Consider the following 21,324-nt stretch of genomic DNA (forward strand, 5'->3'; position numbering starts at 1 on the left):
CAATATGATAGATATGCCAGAGTAGAAAGAGTATTTGCCAGAAGACTCACTCCTTTCGCTTTGTCTTGGTAAGGAGGTATAGCACTGTGTTTTTTTAAAGTAAGGAGTAGCTTAGCCCTGGCCTGTTTGCAACCAGAACCACCCTGTTAACCAACACATGGTAATTTGTTCTGCATTTTTGTCTTATGTTTGTAATAAATTTTATCTTTTTGTTATCGTATTTAGATGTTGACTCCTATTTCTTGTTGATGGCATTCATTTCACTGTCCATTGTGTCCCAGGTTATTACAACTTGGGCTGACTTTTGGGACGTAACAAAGTACAAAAAACAACACAACTCTTTGGCTTAACGTCTCCCATAGGTTTCACTTGGCGCTGACCGCATTTGTTTTCCCCATTTGTTTGATGTTTGACTGCTCTAATCTATACACTCTAGATAGAAGTATGCAGCTCAGAACACAGCCAGTTATTTTTATAAATCAAGCGTAAGCGGAAAGTTTAAATCCAAGAACATTTTTATAGATGAGCCGCCAGGTGACGGTAAAGTTGTGTAATCAACTGCTATAATTGATCAATTAAACAATGAGTAACAATGAAAACTAGTTAAACCCTATTTCTCTACAGGACAACAGTTGGGGAACACTGCATTGCTGTGATTTTATTTTAAACGTTGATTCTACATTTTGTGTAAAAATGTGCCAAATGGGAAGGAGCATTGTGCTTGCTGAAGTCATGTTATAAAGCTTCTGTAGAAAAAGTGCTTTTGCAGCTGTTGTGAGGAGTAAGGTTATTGTAACACTGTAGTGGAACCTTAGCTACTACTCTAACAGTCATTTTTAAATCAGGTTTTTATTGCAGGAAGTGGCAAAGACACATACAAAAATGCAGCTGAACATTTCTTGAACATGAAGACATTTGGCATTATGAAGGAAACAAAAAGGATATTTGGGACACCAGAAAAAACTATAACCCGACTTACATTCAGAAAAGCACTTAATTACATCATAATTCCTGATGTTGCTGTGGAAAAAATGGCTTTGAGATGAGAGGCGCTAGGCCTAAAAAACAGACTGGAGAGAGTGCGAGATGCTGCGTGAATTGTAGAATTGTGGTTAACACTGAAACGCTAAAAGCTCTCATTGCAGTAAGGGTAATGTCCAATTTGCATGTGAGGACTAGCTCAACCTGACAACAAGACCAGGTTAAAACCTAGTATATGGCTGGACCTGACACATGTGATCCGGCCGACCAATGGTGTGACTTCATCACTCACTCAGTCACTCACTCAGTCAGTCACAGACATTCGCATTTGTAGGGCTGGCCCCGCTGTTGCGGTCCAGCCAAAAAAGAAGATCATTGCCAAAAATTATTTTTTATTGTTTGGCTGCGGTTGGAGGTTCACTGGAGGGGGTAAACTTTTACAGAACTAAATAGTGAGCTGTGATTTGTATAAATACATTTGGAATATTTCTAAATGCCTCTTCTTTTTTCCTCCATCACATTACATTACAGATGCTTTTATCCAGAGCAACTTACACACTTTTTAGATTGCATTTACATAGCATCCATTTATACAGCTGGATATTCACTGAAGCAATACAGGTTAAGTACCTTACTCAAGGGTACAACGGCAGGTTACAAGACCAGTTCCTTACTCGTTATACGACGCTGCCGCCCTTCATAATTCCCAAACCAGTTTCTAATCTGCTGCACAAGTGGATTTGCTTCATATGTTTTTTTTTTTTGCTGTTTCAGAAATCATTGGTACATCCTGATGAAATTAAGGCCGAAGAGATTGGTGGTCTTGAGACTCAAGCTTAAGAGAGGTGTTGCTGAATGGGTCATTCATGGTTAAAGGCATGTATTCACACAGATCACAGTACATTGTTTAATGTTTTAACAGTGTTCTGGGAATTAAACAGCATATTTTCCTGAATTAGTGATTAATGAATGAACTGGGGCCTTCGGTCTGAGAAAAAAATGACCATGACCACACCTTAGAAAAGCATAACCTTTTTTCGTGGATTCTTAGCAAATGCATTCTTCAATAAAACCCTGATACCTGAGCTACAATGAGCAATGGAAGAAATAAAAGCGCACACACACTTTCATCCCAAATTTGGAATCACCAATTGTCCCTCTCAAACCACATACTTACCAAGTATAATTTTTACTGATGACATAATCCTAAATGATGAATAAACACAATTTAATTTAGCTACCCATTCTTCCCGTGGCCTCAAGGGGGCAGATCTGAGAGCCAGTCAAGATCATGCTATGTATAGTTCATGCTATTGCTGGAAAACATCAACCCGTTGGTTTTGATGTTTTATGAACATTTATTAGGATTTTTCAGGAATATCCGACAAACCCACACAGTACAATACAAACCACATTACACCTTGGAGAGTTTCTCTCCTACATTCTTGATCTTCTTAATCCAATTTAGTGAAAAATCACTTGCAGTCATTTTTGTCATTTCCCTTTTGTCAGTGGAAATCTCCTTGAATGACAGGAGCCCTGCGTCCAGTGGCTGGCTGAGCAAAAGCTGTAAGGTTACTGTGCCCAACACTCACAAAGTCCTTTAGCTGCACTGAAAATCCTTGAACAGATGTTTTTCCCCATATATAACCAATGTCTTCCAAGAGTCACAATGTGTCACTTTTTGGCATTCCTCAAAATGAAGTCCTGTGATTCTTTATAGTGTTCATGTCCTGATCTTGTTCATTTTTGCAATTGCTGTATTTTACATGAAGTCATCAGAATCATTGCCATCCTATAAAAAGATACAAAAACAGCATACTTTAAATCAAGCAATAAAATAAATATAATTATTAATTGTTGCAATGACACAGCTGCCTAATACTGATTCAAAATGCCGCTGCCCAACTCATCTACAACCTTCCCAAATTCTCTCACGTCACTCCTCTGCTGCAATCACTCCACTGGCTACCGGTCGCTGCCAGGATCCGGTTCAAAGTCCTGAACTTCACCTATACTGCAGCAAACAGGACAGCCCCTATCTACTTGGAGGACGTGATTCGATCCTATACGCCTGCTCGACTACTCCGCTCTGCAGCAGCAGGGCGCCTTGTACCCCCTCCCACCCGAGTAAAGGGATCACAGAGATTCTCCACCCTAGCTCCCTAGGGGTGGAACGAACTCCCTGTCCCTCTTCGAACCTCTCCCTCACTACCCATCTTCCGCCGTGGTCTGAAGACTCATCTCTTCAGACTATACCTGGACTAACTACCACCACTTGTATTTGTATTTGTCCTAATATTGTAGCTTGTTCTTCTGCCTAGTTGGCATGGCAGAGGTTAGGTCAGAGTAGTGTTCACTGTGTGAACTAAACTGTGTTCTTGGCTAGAAATAGCTGTACAAAATAAGTATTGTATCTTATTGAACCCGTGTTTTGTAGTTGTCCATGACCATGAAATGCACTTTTGTACGTCGCTTTGGATAAAACTGTCTGCCAAATAAATGTAATGTAATGCAATACTGAACAAAGACAAAGCTAACTTACCTCATTTGTTGTCATATTTTCTTTTGTCATGAGCGATGAATAATTCCTAAAACAAAAAAAGGTTCACATTGCGAATGTACAAAAAAGTATTATAACATATAAAGTTTTTCTATAAAGGTCTGAATTTATTTAATTTACTCACAAACATGGAATATATAAAAGGTTTAATTGAATATTCACATCCTGCACATATATTATGAAGCAAAAGATTAATGCAATATATTTTACACTTTAAATGGGTTCTTTCCTATACCTTTTAAGCCTGTGGTTTAAACTAGATCAAACTCCAATTCTAACAGCTGAAACAGGCTCTTAATTTAAACGTTTATATAAAAAAGAGAATATACTGTTAAATACAGTAAGATAGAGCCAGTTTAAACCATTAAAAAATGGGTAACTTAAAAATAGTACTTAACAGTTTCAATGCATTCTTCCTCTGACCTATTAAATGGGGCAACTTTGTCCTTGCCTTTTTCATAGTTCTTACCCATTTAAACTGTTACTACCAGATGTAACACTCATGACTTTGCATGATTTCTGCCTGTTGCCAAATATGTATATATTCATAAATTGCTGTAGACAACAGCGTCTTCTAAATAAATGCAATGTAATCTTACTTCAGCTCCTCCATTTCCTTCTTCCTCTTCATCTCCTCCTTTTCTTTCCTCTTTTGGTCCTGGATCTGTGCCTTCTTCTCGTTCCTCTCCTCTCGGTCACGAGACTCTTTCTCTGCCGCTAGATCTGGAAATCTTTCATCTTTTGTTTTCTCCAACCGATTCACAATCTCATTGATTTTCTTCTCAACTGCCACAATCTTGACCTGCAAAGTAACATCTTTCTGTGTCATTTTCTTTTGCCACTGCAGTAAATAATAACATGAAAGCAAAGGGAAGCATTAAAAAGATTATGGCACTGTCATTCACTTTTTATAATGCATGGTCCTCACCAGACCTGGGATAAAAACATATAGCCTATAAATATCACAGTACTTGCAACAGTTCTCTCATTTAAATAACAGCAAACATAGAACATGAGTATTTTAATTGTATTTTACTGCAAATAATACAAATATTTAACAGTTATAATGCTATTAAGTTACATTTACAGTTTAATTATTATCGTTTACTCTAAGGTGGTTTAAAAGCATCTAATCACCTTTCAGCTCAGTCATCAGGCAGTAGTTACACTTGTTGATTTGTTTGTGACTATAATTCTTGTTTTATTTTTATTTTTTTTTGAATTTGAGAACTTTCAAGGACCATAAAAACTATTACCATAACCCAACCAAGCTCCTTGTGTTAGTACACTATTTTGGTAAATCCATCTGTATACGATGCTACTCTCTAGAACATGATGGAACACTGTTGATGGAATCCAATGTTGACTGCAATGTCTAAAGGAAAAAACCTCCTAGATTACACAAGACCTCTGAAAACTACATTTAAGACAAATGAAAACTTTATGTTCTTTCATTTAGAAACTGAAGTTAAGTTAACCTGTGGAAACCCTGCCATATAAATGCAATTATTATATATATAAGTAAAGTAAACTAAAACTGGCTTGAACAAACTACTCAATAAGAACGTTAAGACTGGTTCACTCTATGGTTACTTTAATCTGTGGCGTTACTGCTTGCCTCTTTCTGACGATGGAAGCCAATCTGTCCTACATCCATGTCTCCAGTTTTCTTTAAGTTGCTCCAAGGGGTGTACACAACATTGATGTTGTTCATTTTGCACCCTGTCAAAAGAAAGTATTTAGTGTAATCCAACAGGCAGGATTAGCTAAATCTCTTTGGGTTCCCTTAGGAACCTTTCTTACAACAAAAATAAAAATAGTAAATTTAGGCTACATAACTTGATCATAGTTTAATCTTCATTTAGATACGCTCAAATCGCAGCTGTGAATTCACAACTGAATGTACTTCAGGGATGTTCATCAGGATGCAGAAAAAACTGAAAACACCTGTTCACTGAATCAATGCAATGATGAAGCCTTTCTCAAGAGCACCCTGACGGATCATCAATAGGACCCCCACTTTTGATATATACAGGTTTAGATGCCTATAATTATAGCTGGAATCTGCAGTATCACCATTGCTACTTAAATTGAATAAAAAATTAATTTGATGCAATTCAACAAATGATCGTGCTGGTTGAATGGATTACACAAGAATACAGCATTCTGAAAATGAAGACACCTACAGTCTAATTCAGATCAACAGGCCTACTACAAGATATAAAACAGAAGGTGAGACTAGTGGTTGTTGTTTTTAAAAATCTTAGAATGTTATGAAAAACAAAAAAGGAAAAAAGGCAAGAAAACTATTTGCACCAAAACAATAGTTAGCAAATTAAATGAATCTTTCATGAAGTTATAAATTCTTCAGCAGATTTATCTCATATTTAAGAGATGATTTCAAATGTTGAATGACACTAAAGCAGCTGTCAATTTGGTTACACAACTCAGTTCAGCAGCTTAGTAGATGACGATAAATAAAATATACTGCAATAAATAAGTCTTCTGAAAATGTTCTAAAACCCTTGTCAGCCAGAGTCAGTTTAAAGTTGCATTTTAAACCAAAATAAATCTGTTAATCTGCAGGCAATCTTACAAAAATCATTAAATGACAAACTGAGAGTATTCTGTTAGCACAATGGGATTGTTTTTAATGGTTGTATCTGCATCTTGACCCTAGAGGACAGAATTCCAGACCACAAAAATCTGGTGAAAATACCAGGCACAAATTATCTTTACGGTTAACCATGAAAGGGTAATACAGCCTCTGGCTAAGTAATTTCAACTTTATGTTTCCGGAAAAGCCAGTGGGCTTCTGAAAATGAAACCAACAGGAAATGTTTGCTTGGACAAATCAAGTGCATAGCAAGTACACAGTGAGTCAACTGCCAACCAAAAATGTTCTCATAAAGCAGGAGGCCTACAAATGGTTTCTAATAAATGCTAAAGGTTTACAACTTGATAGCCATACTCTGAAACCATGCTTGGGCATATGACAGCATAATAACGTCCGAGCACAATCCCTGACTAGTTATAAGCAGTTTCAAAGATGAGCAGATGCAATACCTTGAATACTGTTGTTTTTGACAAGTTGCGCACAATCAATCAACACTTCTTTTGGAATGTCGTCAATTGTTAGCCCCTAAAATGTAAAAACAAAAACAAATGTCAACATACCTAAATTACCAGGAACACTAAAGGCATACAATGCATATACGCTTGAAATATACACAACATAATTGGACAGACATTTTAAATAATACAACTAAACAACAAATAGTGCCAGCAGAGTAAACCAGAAGATAAGCATCATTTCATATGTCGGCGAAGTCGCATAACCGCACAATTAGAAATCAGTCTTATAAAATTAGTTATCTAGAATATCCGACCATAAATTTGAAACTTAATAATGATCAAATACAATCAAACCAAAGATTTAACAGATAACCTGAAGGATATAGTTCTTGGCCAGACTATTTGACTCACAGATTCTCATGTTAATGCAACACCAAAACAGACATGGGTTTAATAAAATAATTTATTAAACATACGTACAAAACACAGAGCATAAATAGACTAATCTATCCGGGGAGAACAATACTAACTATGGGAAGGTAGGAGGGTTTGTGTGTGTGGGTGTGAGGAGAAGGAGGGAGAGAGAGGCCCCGTGTGTGGCAGTACTCTATGGTTACACCACCAGTGCAACTCTTCCGAAAGGACAAATAGAAACACGCAAATTCACAGGAGGGTTTGTGTGCGTGTGTTCACAATAATCTCAATAAAGAGTAAGCTAAACTGTTGCTACTGCCTGGGGTGTTTAGTCAGTCTTACAGGGATCCTTCAACATGCGTCGTCTCCAGTGGTCACAGTTGGGTCCTGGAGACCGTAGTCGTGGCGTGCTGAATTTGTGGATGTTTCCAGCAGGGATATGCAGTTCAAACTGGGTTCCTTTTCCGTAGCAATGGCGATATTGTCCCGTCTGGTCGGTAGTAAAAAGGTTCTTCTTGCTGTAGCTGCTCATGGTTAGCTGACGCAGCACCGGGCATACTCTTGTTTCCATGTGGGATCGATTAGGCTTAATCACTGCAGGCGAGGTAAGTTGGCAGGACCTAGTTACTGTGTAGAGCAACTATATGTGCATTTAGATAAATCAGTGACAGCAATAATCTTAGGTGTCCTGCGAGTGTCTGAATTCTGGAGAGCTCCACTGGGTTGTGGGAACTCTGGAGATGGAGAAGCAGCACAGGGTGAGAGCTCCAGGGGAAATGTCTGCCTGCCATGGGTGACAGGCACAAACAAGTGAAGATAAGAGAATAAACAGAGAGCAGACAAGAAAAGAGAGGGCAAGCGATTGTTGGCGCTCACTTTTATTCCCTGGTGGGGGAAAGGGTATCTTCACACTGGTGCCGTGTGACGACAATTAAGAAAGCTGCGCACACTTCAGCTGTGCTTCTTGTTAAGGAGTCATTACAAGGACCAGTAAGTATCATAATTTCACTCACCACACACACTCAGTTGTGTCTTTGGTCGCATGCCTGGTCACATGCACAATGAGGACAATGACGTGAAAACAAGGCTACATCATGATGAACCAATTAAAAAACACAGAGACTTTGAGTAAGGTTACCATAAAACATATTATATTAGTAGAAAAATGTTTGTGTTGATTTGATTACAGTTCACTTAGGTTAATATTAGATACATTCATGATTTACTGTTAACTTTAGGTAGGCATGCAGCTTTGGTTAACAGGATGAATTGCTGCTAGTCAATTTACAGTATGATATCACTGTCTACCGTCTGTCATTTAAAACATTATTTCAAGAAAATAGTTATCAACCACCCATTTCACACATGTGAAAAAGTAATTGCCCCCTAAAACCTAATAACTGGTTGCACCACTGCAGAACTGCTTTAATTCAGACAGATTGGTAGGTTTTCAAGCATGAACTGCTCATTTCAGGGTCTTCCACACATCTCTGTTGGGATCAAGTTTTGGAGTGGCCTAGTTAGCCATTCAGATGTGGACTTACTTTTGGGTTTTGGATCAATGTCTTGCTGCATGACCCAATTATGCTTCAGCTTCAGCTTCAGCTAACGGAGAGATGACTGGGCATTCTCCTAAGAATTTTCTGGTACAGAGCAGAATTCATGGTTCCTTCAATAATGGCACGTCGTCCAGGTCCTGATGCAGTAACGTATCCCCACACCATCTCACTACCACCATGTTTGACTGTTGGTATGATGTTCTTACTGTGAAATGTTGTATTTGCTTTACGCCAGACGTAACAGGACCTAGATCATCCAGAAATTTCCACTTTTGACTCATCTGTCCATAGAACATTGTCCCAAAAGGCTTGGGGACATCCAGGTGCTGTTTTGCAAATATGAGATCAGCATTGATGTTTCTCTTGGTTAGCAATGGTTTCTCCCTTGCTACTCTCCCATGAATCCTAGAGTCTATTTCTTATTGTGGAGTCATGGACGCTGACTTTAGCTCAGGCTAAAGAGGCCTGCAGTTCTTTACATGGTATTCTGGGATCTTTCGTGACTTGTCTCACTGTGCCCTTGGAGAAATTTTGGCAGGTCGGCCACTCCACTTTTCATTTGGAGATAATGGCTCTCAATGTGGTTCAGTGGAGGCCTTAGAAAGACTGATTTAGTTCAACAGCTTTTTTTCTCAGAATCAGAATTCATATGAAATAATAGACCTATTAATTTGGGCTACTACAATAAGTCACTCTTATTCCCTCTGTGTTCTTTCATTTGTTTGCAATAAAATGTTGAATTTCAATTCAACAAAGATTTATTGTTTGCATGTTGATTGGTCTTGCATCAAAGATGCTGGTGAAAAGGGCAAAACAGAATTAAAAATATTGAACAGTGAGTTTTATGCAACTACACCAACCCACAAGTTTATTAGAGGATGACACAGAAAGATTGCTCAATTGACAAAATGTACGGAAACACACTTATCAGTACCATAAACATAGCCTTCGTGACTATCTTAATATAATGTAAGCATGCAAACATGCAAATGTCAGCCTGAAATTAGTTCACTTTAAGGGTGTATTTTTTAAGTCTAGTACCATTTAAAAAAAATATGTGATGCCACACTGTTATGTTCGTAAACCTTTATTAATATTAACACTTGTTTAAACTATTCAAATAGGGTAATAGTAAATACAAAAATTATTTAAATAAAATAAAGAAAGGGTGGTAGACACAGAGTATGAATGTATTACAACAAATATTTACAAAAAATGTATGTGTTATGATGTTATGTATGCGTTGCAGCATGAGTCCTGTGTCTGTGTGTGTGCAATTACTCAAATCTCTGCAACCCAAGACAGAGATTATTTAACATTATGGCACCATCTTTCAAAAACACCATTTCACAAAAATTGCCCTGGCCTGGCACACCTAATTTGACAACATCTAACCGACAAGCCCCCCATACCCTCGCATTAGAACAAATTACAGTGTTCACCCAGAGGTGTGCCTTGTTTATTTTTGCATTCTTGCAATGCACTGCAATCTTTTAAAAAAATATTTTGGATCAAATCCATGCGTGATGATATTAATAGTTTGATACAAAGAAAGAATATTCTATGGCTCTCTTCTTTGATGGAAAGTTTAAATTGCTTTTATTAACAGGATATAGCAGCAAGTCCATGGGAGGTTAAAAAGATGCAGCTTGTTTGCTGTCATTTTAATTATGACAACAGAAAACAATATAAATGCAATATATTAACTGACTTTTTCTTTCTGCCTGATTTGCACCTGTGTTATTGAAAGTAAGGCAGCTGCACGCTATGCCATACTTATAGTAATCGCATGCAGTATTTTCCTTAGACATATCAGTTATCTCAGAAATATTCCACCATCTTCAACGTTGTCATTATAATTTTGAAAAAGTATTTGAAATATAATGAATGTGTAGCTTGTACAAATGTTTTTAAACTAACATTTGGACATGTCATGATTGCATAAGAATGTATAAAATAATATTAATGCAATCATGACATGTCCAAATGTTAGTTTCAAGGCAATGGATTGTAATTACGTGATTTTTACTCATATCCACTCTATGGAACATAATATAGGCTACATGTAACTTTCTGCTGCAGACGTGCAGTTCAACTCGTTTCCTCAACCCAGCACAGCACATCAAAACTAAATACTTGAAGCTGTCTCTCATCAACTCCACACATGCCTTTAAAAAACACCCCTAAAAGCTCAGAATTCCTCGCTGAACACACACAACGAGGCCGCAAATATACGACGTCACAGCATTTTTCAGAAATAAAAACATCTTTTCGTCAAACATACCTTTGTCTGCGTGATAGGGAAAGAATAATGAACAAAAATGTCAAAATAGGTAGCATAGATTGAACCTCAATATATTAGTGGAAATATTTTTAATTTGCTGTCAAACCTGAATGGATTGCAATGGGAAAATAGGCTTTTTCAGCAATAATTCAGGTATCACTAGTGGGCGACTTCACATATGATGGCAAAACTGAGAGCCAGAAAGCTGGTCCTTTGAACTGTACAGAATGACTCATTGGTACCTATACAAACTTAATATTTTTTTATTACCTTTGGCATTCTCAAGTACACGTGAGCCGAGGACAGTTTATCCACATGAAACCTGTAGGCATAATCACAAGACAATTTCCCATAAAAGATTAGATGTGGAATACACGGCAAATGCTCTTGTTGACTGTGTATCAGTTAGAGCCCGACCGATGCCAGATTTTAGAGCCCGATCCGATGCCGATCCCGATTTTGGAGAGTCCTAGCCCACCGATTACCAATGTTTTGACCGATATTTTGTCAAAAAGTGCAACATTTTCAAATCAATTTGAAAAACTTATATTTTATTAAAGTTTCCATATTTAAGAACATTTATAAGCAAACAAATAAAAATAAAAATAAACACACAAAGAACTTTTTAGATAAAAAAAAGTAAAAGATGATATAAAATTAAATGTATATATTAACACCATCTTTAAGTGTGTGAAATCAAACTAACTCCACACCTTGCTTTTACTCCTTTCTTTTCCAGCCATCTATAAAAAATTAATTTAAAAAAAATCAGTTTTCCAGTTTCAAACATGTATTTTTATGAATATTAATATTATTGTTGTTGTTATTCATTTGTTATTATTTCTTAGTATCTATTCTCAGTAAATTAATTATATTTTCTTATTTTATTCCTACTACATGATCTCAAAGAGTAAGACTTCATCTAGCGAGCTTCCCTGTCCATAAGAATTCGGTGGTGAAAATAACTACAATGCGCTCTGACGCGTGACCAGATGACACACTCGCTCGCAATAACGCATTAGCTATTGACACATTATTTCTTATTATATATTCTCAGTAAGTTAAATGAATTATATTTTCTTATTTTATTTCTACTACATGATCTTAAAGAGTAAGACATTATCTAGCGGAGCTAATGAGTGTAACATTAGATGAAATACGTGAAAAAAAACAACAATGCGCTTCCGTGCAGGTTACCCGTGCTAACTGTTGGTTGATTCACTTCTCCAACAGCAATCCTTCTCTCTTGTTATCACGACAAAGCTAGATAACATGGCTTAAAATGATCCACGTTAGAAGTGTTTTATCTGCGTTTTTACTGTCTGGTTAGCTTGCTACGATGACACGTGACTAGATGACACACTCGCTTGCAATAACACGTTGGCTATTGACACAGCATCATATAGTAGCTAATATCATCTCAGATAAAAAAACAAATGTGTGATGCATTCGATCACCATTTTTATTTTGGCTGGTTATTTATTTGAGAATACAGCGATGTCCTCTGGAAATGTAGATCCTACGCTGCTTATGTGCTCACTGCCACTTCATAAAGGCTTGCTAGACAAGTCTTGCAGTGCAGAATATTGGATGAGGCACGAGTGACAAAGGTCTTATTACAGAAGTAGTGCGTCAGCTGCTGCAGTTCACACTTGTATTAGAGCTCCCTCTACTGGATAATTCTAGTAACTAGCAATTACAACGTTCGAACAGACAAGTACAGATAAATAATCAATGTTTTTTTTTTGTTTATTATACTTATTTAAAAATCGGGACACATCGGCTGCATAACTGCCGATCCCGATGTCGTCAAAAAAGTCAAATAATGGCCGATATATTGGCCAAACCGATATATTGGTCGGGCTCTAGTATCAATTACAGCTTCAAATCACGTGTGGATAATCTGAAAACTGTAGTCTATCAAGCTGTTGGCACATTTTATATATAAACAGACAGACTGAGATACCTGTTGCACAACATGTAGCCTATAAAATGCCCTCCAGACTATAGTGGTTAATGGCCTAATTGTATTAAGCAGTCTATGAATATTCTGCAGTTACTGTAATGCCCAAATCTGCCTTGTTTGCATGATAGTGGATTAAATTAAGGTGTTTAAATAAAAAGTCTCTCACCAGATATCTTCTGGCCATCCATATTTAATGAGATCTTCATCTGTGTTGAAAAGAAAAGACAGCTGTTCTTCCTGCATGCATATCTTCAATACATAAAGGTACAAAAAGGCCAACAAAAACTTAATCACCTGTCATTTATTCACAGTGAACAAAGAGCTGCAGCATATTGGAAATGTTAAGCTAACTGAACTAGCTATTCTATATAGGCTATCAGTAGTGGCTGGTGGGTGTGGTAACAGGGAAGGACAGAAATATTTTTGCCTAATAACTGCTCCTCCCTCCCACTGAAAAGACGGAGGTCTGGAAGGGGCATGGCCCCCCTGAAAATCACCCCTAAAAGTTGATAAAAATTAGATTTGGAATGTTCAATGTGGTCTAAAATAGAAAAAACAATTAATGATATGTAACTGTAATTAAAATAACATGGAATTGACCTGCTTAGCTCTCAAATTGTTCTGCTATTAAAACTTTGATCTTGATTTGAAAACCAACAAAGTTCCAAGATGACTAAAGTACATACTTACAAAATTGACTGTACATGTAGGCTATAATAATGAATTACACTTCCCAGATTCTAAAAAAAAATTAGAATCTTAAATTGTGTGCAGTTTTCAGAAGATGTTATGAAGTAAAAATACTAAGATCTAACTAAATACATAAAAATAAATACCAATACATACAGCTTGGAGTTATTGTTTCCCAATATTCTGTGTTGATATTGATAAACAGTTATTTCCCATTGTAATATCTGAAACCAAATTGGTTACAAATAAAAATGTCCTTTGGAAATGGTTGGATAAATTCATTCATGCATACAATTCACATACTGAAATACTGGTAGCTGCCATGCTTATTAATATCAAATGTGTTCCTTCGCCAAGCTCCTCCAACAATGAATAACAAAAATAACAACCGCATCTTCTCGACCTACTACCCTCAATTTAAAAACTACAATATGAAAAATCTATACATTTGCACAGCTACACTATATGACCAAAGGTGTGTGGACACCCCTTTGGCTGGTGCTGTTTTTCATGGTAACTTTGGGCTAGGCCCCTAGTTCCAGAGAAGGCAAATATTAATGCAATGACATTCTCGATGATTCTGTGCTTCCAGCATTGTGGCAATAATTTGGGGAAGGCCTTTTCCTGTTTCCTGTATCTTATAACAAGCTTATCTGTCTACTAGCTAGCAAATATTAGTTGGCTAAGAGACTGTCACTGGCCTCCTCGCAAGTGGACTGTCTGGTGTGTTTGGCAAATAACCTGCAGGCCTGACATTAGCTTAAAGATTTCTTAACCAGTTGAGTTTCTTTTTCCACGCTAGCATTTTAGGAGTTCTAGCATAACGTTAACTATACTGATATTAGGTCCCTCTCCCAAAAGACCAAGAAGTATATACTTTTCAATCAAATTCAATCAAATTTTATTTATATGGCGTATTTCACAGCAGTTGTCACAATACGCTTCACAGAGAACCCTGGCCTAGACCCCCACAGGAGCAAGCCTGAAGCAATAGTGGCAAGGAAAAACTTTCCCCAGGCTCAAGGGGGAAACCCATCCTCCTCTGGTTGGCTTTTAATAGCACTTTATTGTAAATGATCAATCAGGATCAAAAATTAGTTTTAGTCACATTTCTTGAAATTGTGTGCCTTAATGTCATTTACACAAAAACATTATAAACAGTGGTACTCACAATTAACACAGCTGAAAAGTTGGTCAACTTCTGACATCTAATTCAACATTTAAAACTGTAATATAAACTACATGACCTAAAGTATCCAGGGGAGTGTATCTATGTTCCCAGGGTCCTAAGTTCTACTGCACCCTGACGAAACGTTGTGAACAATTTTTAATAATTTCTTGGAAAATATTATTATTATTATTGAGGACTTCTGAGCATAGCTAAGCCATTTGTTTGCTGATAGACCTAGCTGACATCGTTTTTTGGAGTAAGACAGAAAATCGTTGATTTACTGTCTCTGTTTCTATCTACTGAACACAGATAATATTTCATGTAGAGCTGGGGAACATACGACCATGGAAACATAGGACCCTTTGTCATGTTCCCATTATGTGCCATATAAATCTGGGGAACATGGGACCCTGGGAACATAGGAACGACCCCATATCTAGATACCCCTTGGTTTGGGGCTTTTTTCATGGTTTGGGCTCAGCCCCTTTGTTCCAGGGAAGGCAAATCTTAATTATAAGCAAAATGGACTTAGCCTATATCTTCTCCCCCAAGAAAATTCCAACTCAGTACAGCTACTAAGTTGGTGACTCACTTTTAACGTTGTGGCCTTGGGACCGCTGAACCACAGGATCGAATCCCACCTCCCATTTCTTATGCATGCTTATTTGCTCACAAATGATTGTCTATTATTTTTCAACTATTGCTTTTGCAACTGTATAGCCTAATTCTTCTGGATCCTTCTCAACCAAATCTGCCCGTCTTTCACCGAACGTATACACTGTATTATGACATACCATCTACATGTTCTGTTAACCGTCTACATTTGCTTTCAATGTGAAAGTATTCTAGCCGGCTAGAATATAGGCTAGTTAGGCCATATGGAATAAAACCAGAGATCAGTTGTGCTTACTGGCCTATCTTATTTAAAACCACGAACACATGACGGCATTAAACTACTTCTTATTCCAAAGCCGTTCATAACTTGTTGGTGCAATCATCTAGTGCCCATGACGCCAGCATCCTGTGATTGCTGAACTCAGACATTCTGTGCTCCTGAAACCAAAGAAAACACAAACTTGGTGTTCCAGCTTTGTTAGTAGATGATTCAGGACAACTATGCTGAATAGGGAGGTTCGCAGTGCCACCATTGTTGCACTGGTCATCCATTTACCAAGCACCCCCTTCCTGCAGTCTCATCTGCAACTACACCCCCCACCCACGGCACACTAGAAAACTGTGTCTATCTGGGCATACATAAAAACATTCCGTCACCATTATAAATTTGTATTCTGTCATGGCAACAAAATAAAGCCAAGGCCATGGTGATGTAGGATTCTCTTAATGGCAGATGTAGATACTTTGATACCTGATCAGGGTTTTCCCTACCATATAAAGGCTTAGGCGCATCGCCTAAGTGATTTGCGGAGCATCTTAAGCCGAATGAACGTCGAAAGGCATTTAGGCGACATTTCAGAATGAATGTAAAAACAACGGTGATGCGCTGACAAAAAACAAACAAAAAAAAAAAAAAAACGGAGAGGTGGCTTTATGGTTTTAAACACACTGCGCTATGATGGCATTATAAATAGAAGTGGGTGATTGGCGAGCGTTTTTATGTTTTTTATGCATGGTAAGTTAAATGCATTTACAGAATATAGCGTTTTTTTCCCAAAGATGGTATTTCTCGATATAATTGTGCCGCCATGTTAACACATTACTACGGTTGCGGGTCAGGCACTCCTCACGGTAAGAAGAAATTTTAGGATAGCGCATCCAATTTTGCTTGTGTCGAAAGCGCTGCGACGGAAACAGCGATAGATTTACCCACTAACCACATCTGTCAAAAATGTAAACAAGTAATCCAGTTTTCACGGTCGGGAAAAATTTTTATGACATTAGCCAGCGAATGATTCAGTGTCTGTGTGGTTCCAAGATTTTTACATTTTCAGATAATTGTTTGTACAGATGCTTGTGGTACCTTCAGTTGTTTTGAAATTGTTCTTAAGGAGGAACTGGACTTGTGGAGGTTTTATTTCTCAGGTCTTGGCTGAGTTGCTTAGATTTTCCCATGGTACCAAGGGCAAAAAGGCAGTGGCTCTAAAGAAAGGCCCTTAAATACAGCCACAGGTGCCAATTAACTCCAAATTATGACAATTGGCAATCAAAAGCTTCTAAAAAGTAATTACATCAATTTCTGGAATCTTCCAGACTGTTTAAAGAGACAGTGTGTGTATGTAAAATTCTGACCCACTGGAATTCTGATATAGTGAGTTAAAGCTGAAATAAATCTGTCTCTAATCGATTGTTTTTAAATTACCTGTGATGTCAACAAAGTCGATGCCCTAATTGACTTGCCAAAAGAAATGGATAGTAACATGACAAGTGCAGAGTTGTGAAAAACTGAGTTTGAATATCTTTAGACTAGGTGTATGTAAACTTTTGACCTGAACTGTATTATGGCATTCTAATCAATTTCTGTGACTAAAAATGGAATAAATATAAAATATTACCTTTGGTTTTAAATGTAAAGATGTCCCTTTCAAGTTACAGTGGTAATTTTATTGTCTTCAACAGTCCATTTGTGAAATATACACTCATTTGTGACGCCTGGGTACCTTCCAAAATAGCTGTGCATTATACCACACGTTGTTTACGGTGTTGTCACCATTTTTAGTACAACCAGGCTTGATTGACAATGAATTTATCCAGCAGGTGACCATATAAGCTTTCTAACGATGTATAATATGTCTAATTTTACTTTTGGAATAACGTTTTATAGCCCAGCGTATCCAAAGGTTTTGAATCATTATCACCGCATTCGAGGCAGCAGTAAAAGACGCTGCACCCGGCAAAACGTAATCGATAAGTTTCATCATTTCTTGAAAATATTATTATTCTTGAGAACTTCTGAGCATGGCTAAGGCATATGTTTACTGTTAGACATAGCTGATACTGTTTTCTGGACCGAGTCAAGAGGAGAACGACAGCACTGATTCTCTGTCTCTGTCTCTACCTACTGAACACAGATAAGATTTCTTTGTTGATATGTAAGTGTTACTGCACAAAATATTTCGGTTATATGTTATTTTTGAAATTGAGGGTCTTTAAATTGGTCAGTGGCATTTTATAATGAGGATATTTCACACTATAATGTAAGCGTTCTTTGATAACAGTAGTTCAATAGGGTTTATGTTTAATGCACCGAATGTGAGGTGGGCTGGAACACTCCAAAAACATGGTGGATGGTTGAATATTGTTTTAATGTCGTCCCATCCCCATACAAGAAAACATCGCATACTGTCGAGTGCAGAAAACATACTAGTTAATGATTACACATTTAGGTACTGTACCAGTGTGTTGTGTGACAATGTTTTTTCATTATTTTTAAAGGAGTAACATGGTGGTTTTCACACTTTCTCGGTTTTATGTGCTGTTTGCACAAGAGGCATTGAAGAAACACGATGAGTAAAGTATTAAATATGACCGTTCTTTATTTTTGGAGAAATATGCATTTTAAATTTATCGTCCTATTTTCAACCGGTTGAGAATGTTACCGACTTAGTGCGTCACAAGTACAGTAACCACTCCTCTTTCCACACCCCGTAAAGAAATCTGACTGGACACACCGTCCTGCTACAAGTGTGCTGTGAAGTTTAGGTAGAAAACAACAAGGCTGAATCCTTCTGACGTAATTTACATAGAAACTATACGCTCAGATCGCCTAGTTTCACTCACTGTGGCCAAGCGGAATCGATAACGTTTCAGAAAATATATAACTTTAAAAGGTTTAATTCAATCTTCTAGTGGGACTTTTGCCGTTTATTGAGGGTGTAAAAGAAAATTTTGGTGCCGCTGACTATAATCGAATGTTTTTCAGATTTACCGTTCGATTGAGCAAGTATCATTCAAAGTATATTTTTATGGGTTAGTGCTGTCCGATTGTGCTAGCTACTTCACATTAACCTTGTACGGCGATCAGTAAAGGCTAACAGCACAGTACAACTTAATTCTTGTCACTTCTATCACCATTGTAATGAGCTAAAAAAAAGGCGACAAACTACCTTTTCTGTGAGAAATGTATTGTAGAGCTCACGCACATACACTGCCGGCGACATTCTAAAGCTCGGTTTTGCCCTCCCTACTGTCAGTCAGATTGCTGTGATAGCTAATTCTAAATCATATTTGGGGACCCATGGATAACTCGTGACCCATAGTTTGCGCCGCTGGCTTACAGGCCAGACAATGCAAATATTTGACTAACTTTAGGTTCATTTATTAGAGTGCCTTTTAAGGACTATTAGACTATCTCTGGTTGGTTATATTAATTTACAGCTAGCTAGCTAACGTTAGCTAGCTATGTAGTTTGCTTTCATAATGTAATGTTATCGATAACGTTAGCTAGCTAGTTTGCTTTCATAAGGACATTATAGTTGAAGTTTTATCTTAACTTAGCTAGCTAGCTAGCAAAAATTATTATTGGATAAGTCAACGTCCTTAGCTATCGATACTTGATATACTAAGTTAGCTAGCTTGTGAAAATTCAGTCTCCCAAGATTTGCGCATATCATGGAGGTAGCTATGGTAACGGGGCGCGGTCTGTCAATCATAGCTAACTGACAGTTCTCATTACCACGCCCAGGCAGTTCAGGTGAACTTTTATAGTGGGAAATTTAGGCTTAGAAAAATAAGTTTTAAAATACATTTAAATGACTGAATAATAAAAACATTATGCACATTTGTTTTGTTGTTGCCTAAAGACAACAACCATGTTAATCCTTTAAATCTGATATCAATGTTTCATCTTAAACCTTCATAAGAGGCACATTTATATGTTTTATAATAGACAAAAAGCATTGTATTCATTTTTGGAGATATTCTGATTATGTTGCTGGACCCCTAGATATTTTAGACCACTGTACTGACAGAAAGGCAGTAATTCTCACTTGAGAATGATGCAAAAGTGAGTCTCTTGAGTCAAAACAGTTGATTTGTAGTGAAGTACATGATAATGTTGTGATTTACAGCAATGTATAATTTAGACATTTTGGATAGATTTGGAGACACTGGGTACACTGCTTACTTTTTCCTTCATAGATCTTTAGTAGTTCTGCATATTGTATGCACTTGTGGTCACAGTGTTTTTGATCCAGGACATGCAGAGTTTAACCTTTTTTATGGAATCTCTCAGTATTTCATTGCAAACTAAAAAAAAGAGCAAATTCATGATAAAACACAGGGCCAAGTTACTTTAAATAATTTAGGAAGCATTGGATAGCAGCATTGCTCTGGAATAGAGAATGCTTAATTTGTGTTAGGTAAGATAGCCAATGTTGTTTATTGTAATTTTGCGCACAGAAACTTTTGTACGTTGAAAATGTGTTTTTCTTCAGATTTCACCTACACTACAAGCCAATGGTAATATGCTACCTGTGGTTTTAAAAATAAACTTAAGGTATTTCACTCAGTTTAATGACCCCTCCATCTCCCTCCCACCTCCCATTTGCAAATGATTGGATAGACCTCCAATAATTTGCTAAATTGTTGTGCTAAAAAGTTGTGTCTAAGATTATTTTCAAGTAAACTCATCTTTTTGTGTTATTGTTGGTTGAAATTTGACATAAAAAGTTTATACTTTGGTTTGAAATTTAATAAATGCACACTGAATATCAACATACTATACTGTTAAGTTTGAAGGGAAGTTATCAGAAGGGATCACAGACGTGGCTTGGTTGATCGAGAAATACACTTACTTTCATATTTGTCCTTTCCCATGTAGATGGTATAAGGAGGTGACACAACTGCAAAATAATGCACAATAAGCTTCACTGTAATTTTCAAAAAATCAAATGACAAGTGCTGTCATTGACTAAGCATACGTTTGTCTGATTCCGTTAGTCTCATTACTGCAGACTAGTCAATTGTACACTTAAGAAAGCCGGCAAAATACTCCGTACATGTCCACGTATAGTTGACCCGCTAGTGGGTAGCAGTGTAAAAGCGAATCATTCTCATATACACATTTCACCAGCAGGTGGAAGCCAAATAATTCAAAAGAGTAAGGTAAAAGTCACAAAACAGAGTTAATTTGCTAGTTGACATCCTACTTGTTACGGTACAACGGTACAGGGCCTCCTACCTAGTCATATATAATATATAGCTAAAGTGAGATAGCAATCATCGTCGATACGTCGAGCACGTTCAAGTAAAGTACTCACCAGCACTTGTAAAATAAAATACCATCTTCAAAATATTATCAGTATAGAAAAATGTCAAACAGATTCGCAGCTAGATAGACATACAACGTATTCCACATGAGCTACTAACTGTATGGCATGCAGCGGAAAAACCAAAGGAAGAGAAATACCGGAAGTATTCAGTTGGAATAAACTAAAAACGCCTGACCTCTTAGCTATTTGAAGGATACATGTCGCCATGTTTTGAGGCTCTACCTATCAGTCCGAGCCTTTTAAAAAACTATTTTCTCATTGTTGAACTCAAAAAATAAAAAAAATTAAGCACGGTAGCAGAGTCATGCTCAGACGTGCGTTTAAAACTTCCAAACGGACAAAAAAAAGATCTTTCTGCAACCAATATAAATGTCATAGCTCTTAAACGGACATT

General features: G+C 37.2%; 1 protein-coding gene across 2 annotated transcripts; it reads right to left on the reverse strand.

Moving 5' to 3' along the window:
* Nucleotides 1-830: 830 nt before the first annotated feature.
* Nucleotides 831-21,064, reverse strand: ccdc25 (coiled-coil domain containing 25). Of its 2 annotated transcripts, XM_035430325.1 has the most exons (9): nt 20,919-21,064; nt 20,454-20,501; nt 13,009-13,048; nt 11,147-11,198; nt 6,611-6,686; nt 5,163-5,266; nt 4,144-4,346; nt 3,527-3,572; nt 831-2,776 (listed from the first exon to the last, which is right to left on the reverse strand). In XM_035430325.1, the coding sequence occupies exons 1-9, from the start codon at nt 20,941-20,943 to the stop codon at nt 2,747-2,749; spliced, it is 624 nt and encodes a 207-aa protein (XP_035286216.1). In that variant the 5' UTR covers nt 20,944-21,064; the 3' UTR covers nt 831-2,746. The 2 variants fall into 2 exon arrangements, with proteins under 2 accessions (XP_035286216.1, XP_035286225.1); XM_035430334.1 differs by lacking the exons at nt 11,147-11,198; nt 13,009-13,048 and having other exon boundaries at nt 20,919-21,034.
* Nucleotides 21,065-21,324: the final 260 nt, after the last annotated feature.

The sequence above is a fragment of the Anguilla anguilla genome, chromosome 1, assembly GCF_013347855.1.
Source record: "Anguilla anguilla isolate fAngAng1 chromosome 1, fAngAng1.pri, whole genome shotgun sequence".
Taxonomy (NCBI): domain Eukaryota; kingdom Metazoa; phylum Chordata; class Actinopteri; order Anguilliformes; family Anguillidae; genus Anguilla; species Anguilla anguilla.

What these genes read in the sequence shown, in the direction of transcription:
- ccdc25 (XM_035430325.1), bottom strand. Translation starts at nt 20,943, where the DNA reads ATGGTATTTTATTTTACAAGTGCTG. An exon ending in CAAAAACAACAGTATTCAAG is followed by an intron (nt 5,267 to 6,610) that starts GTATTGCATCTG and finishes TTCTTTTGACAG; the next exon opens with GGTGCAAAATGAACAACATC. An exon ending in AAGGAAATGGAGGAGCTGAA is followed by an intron (nt 3,573 to 4,143) that starts GTAAGATTACAT and finishes TTTTTGTTTTAG; the next exon opens with GAATTATTCATCGCTCATGA.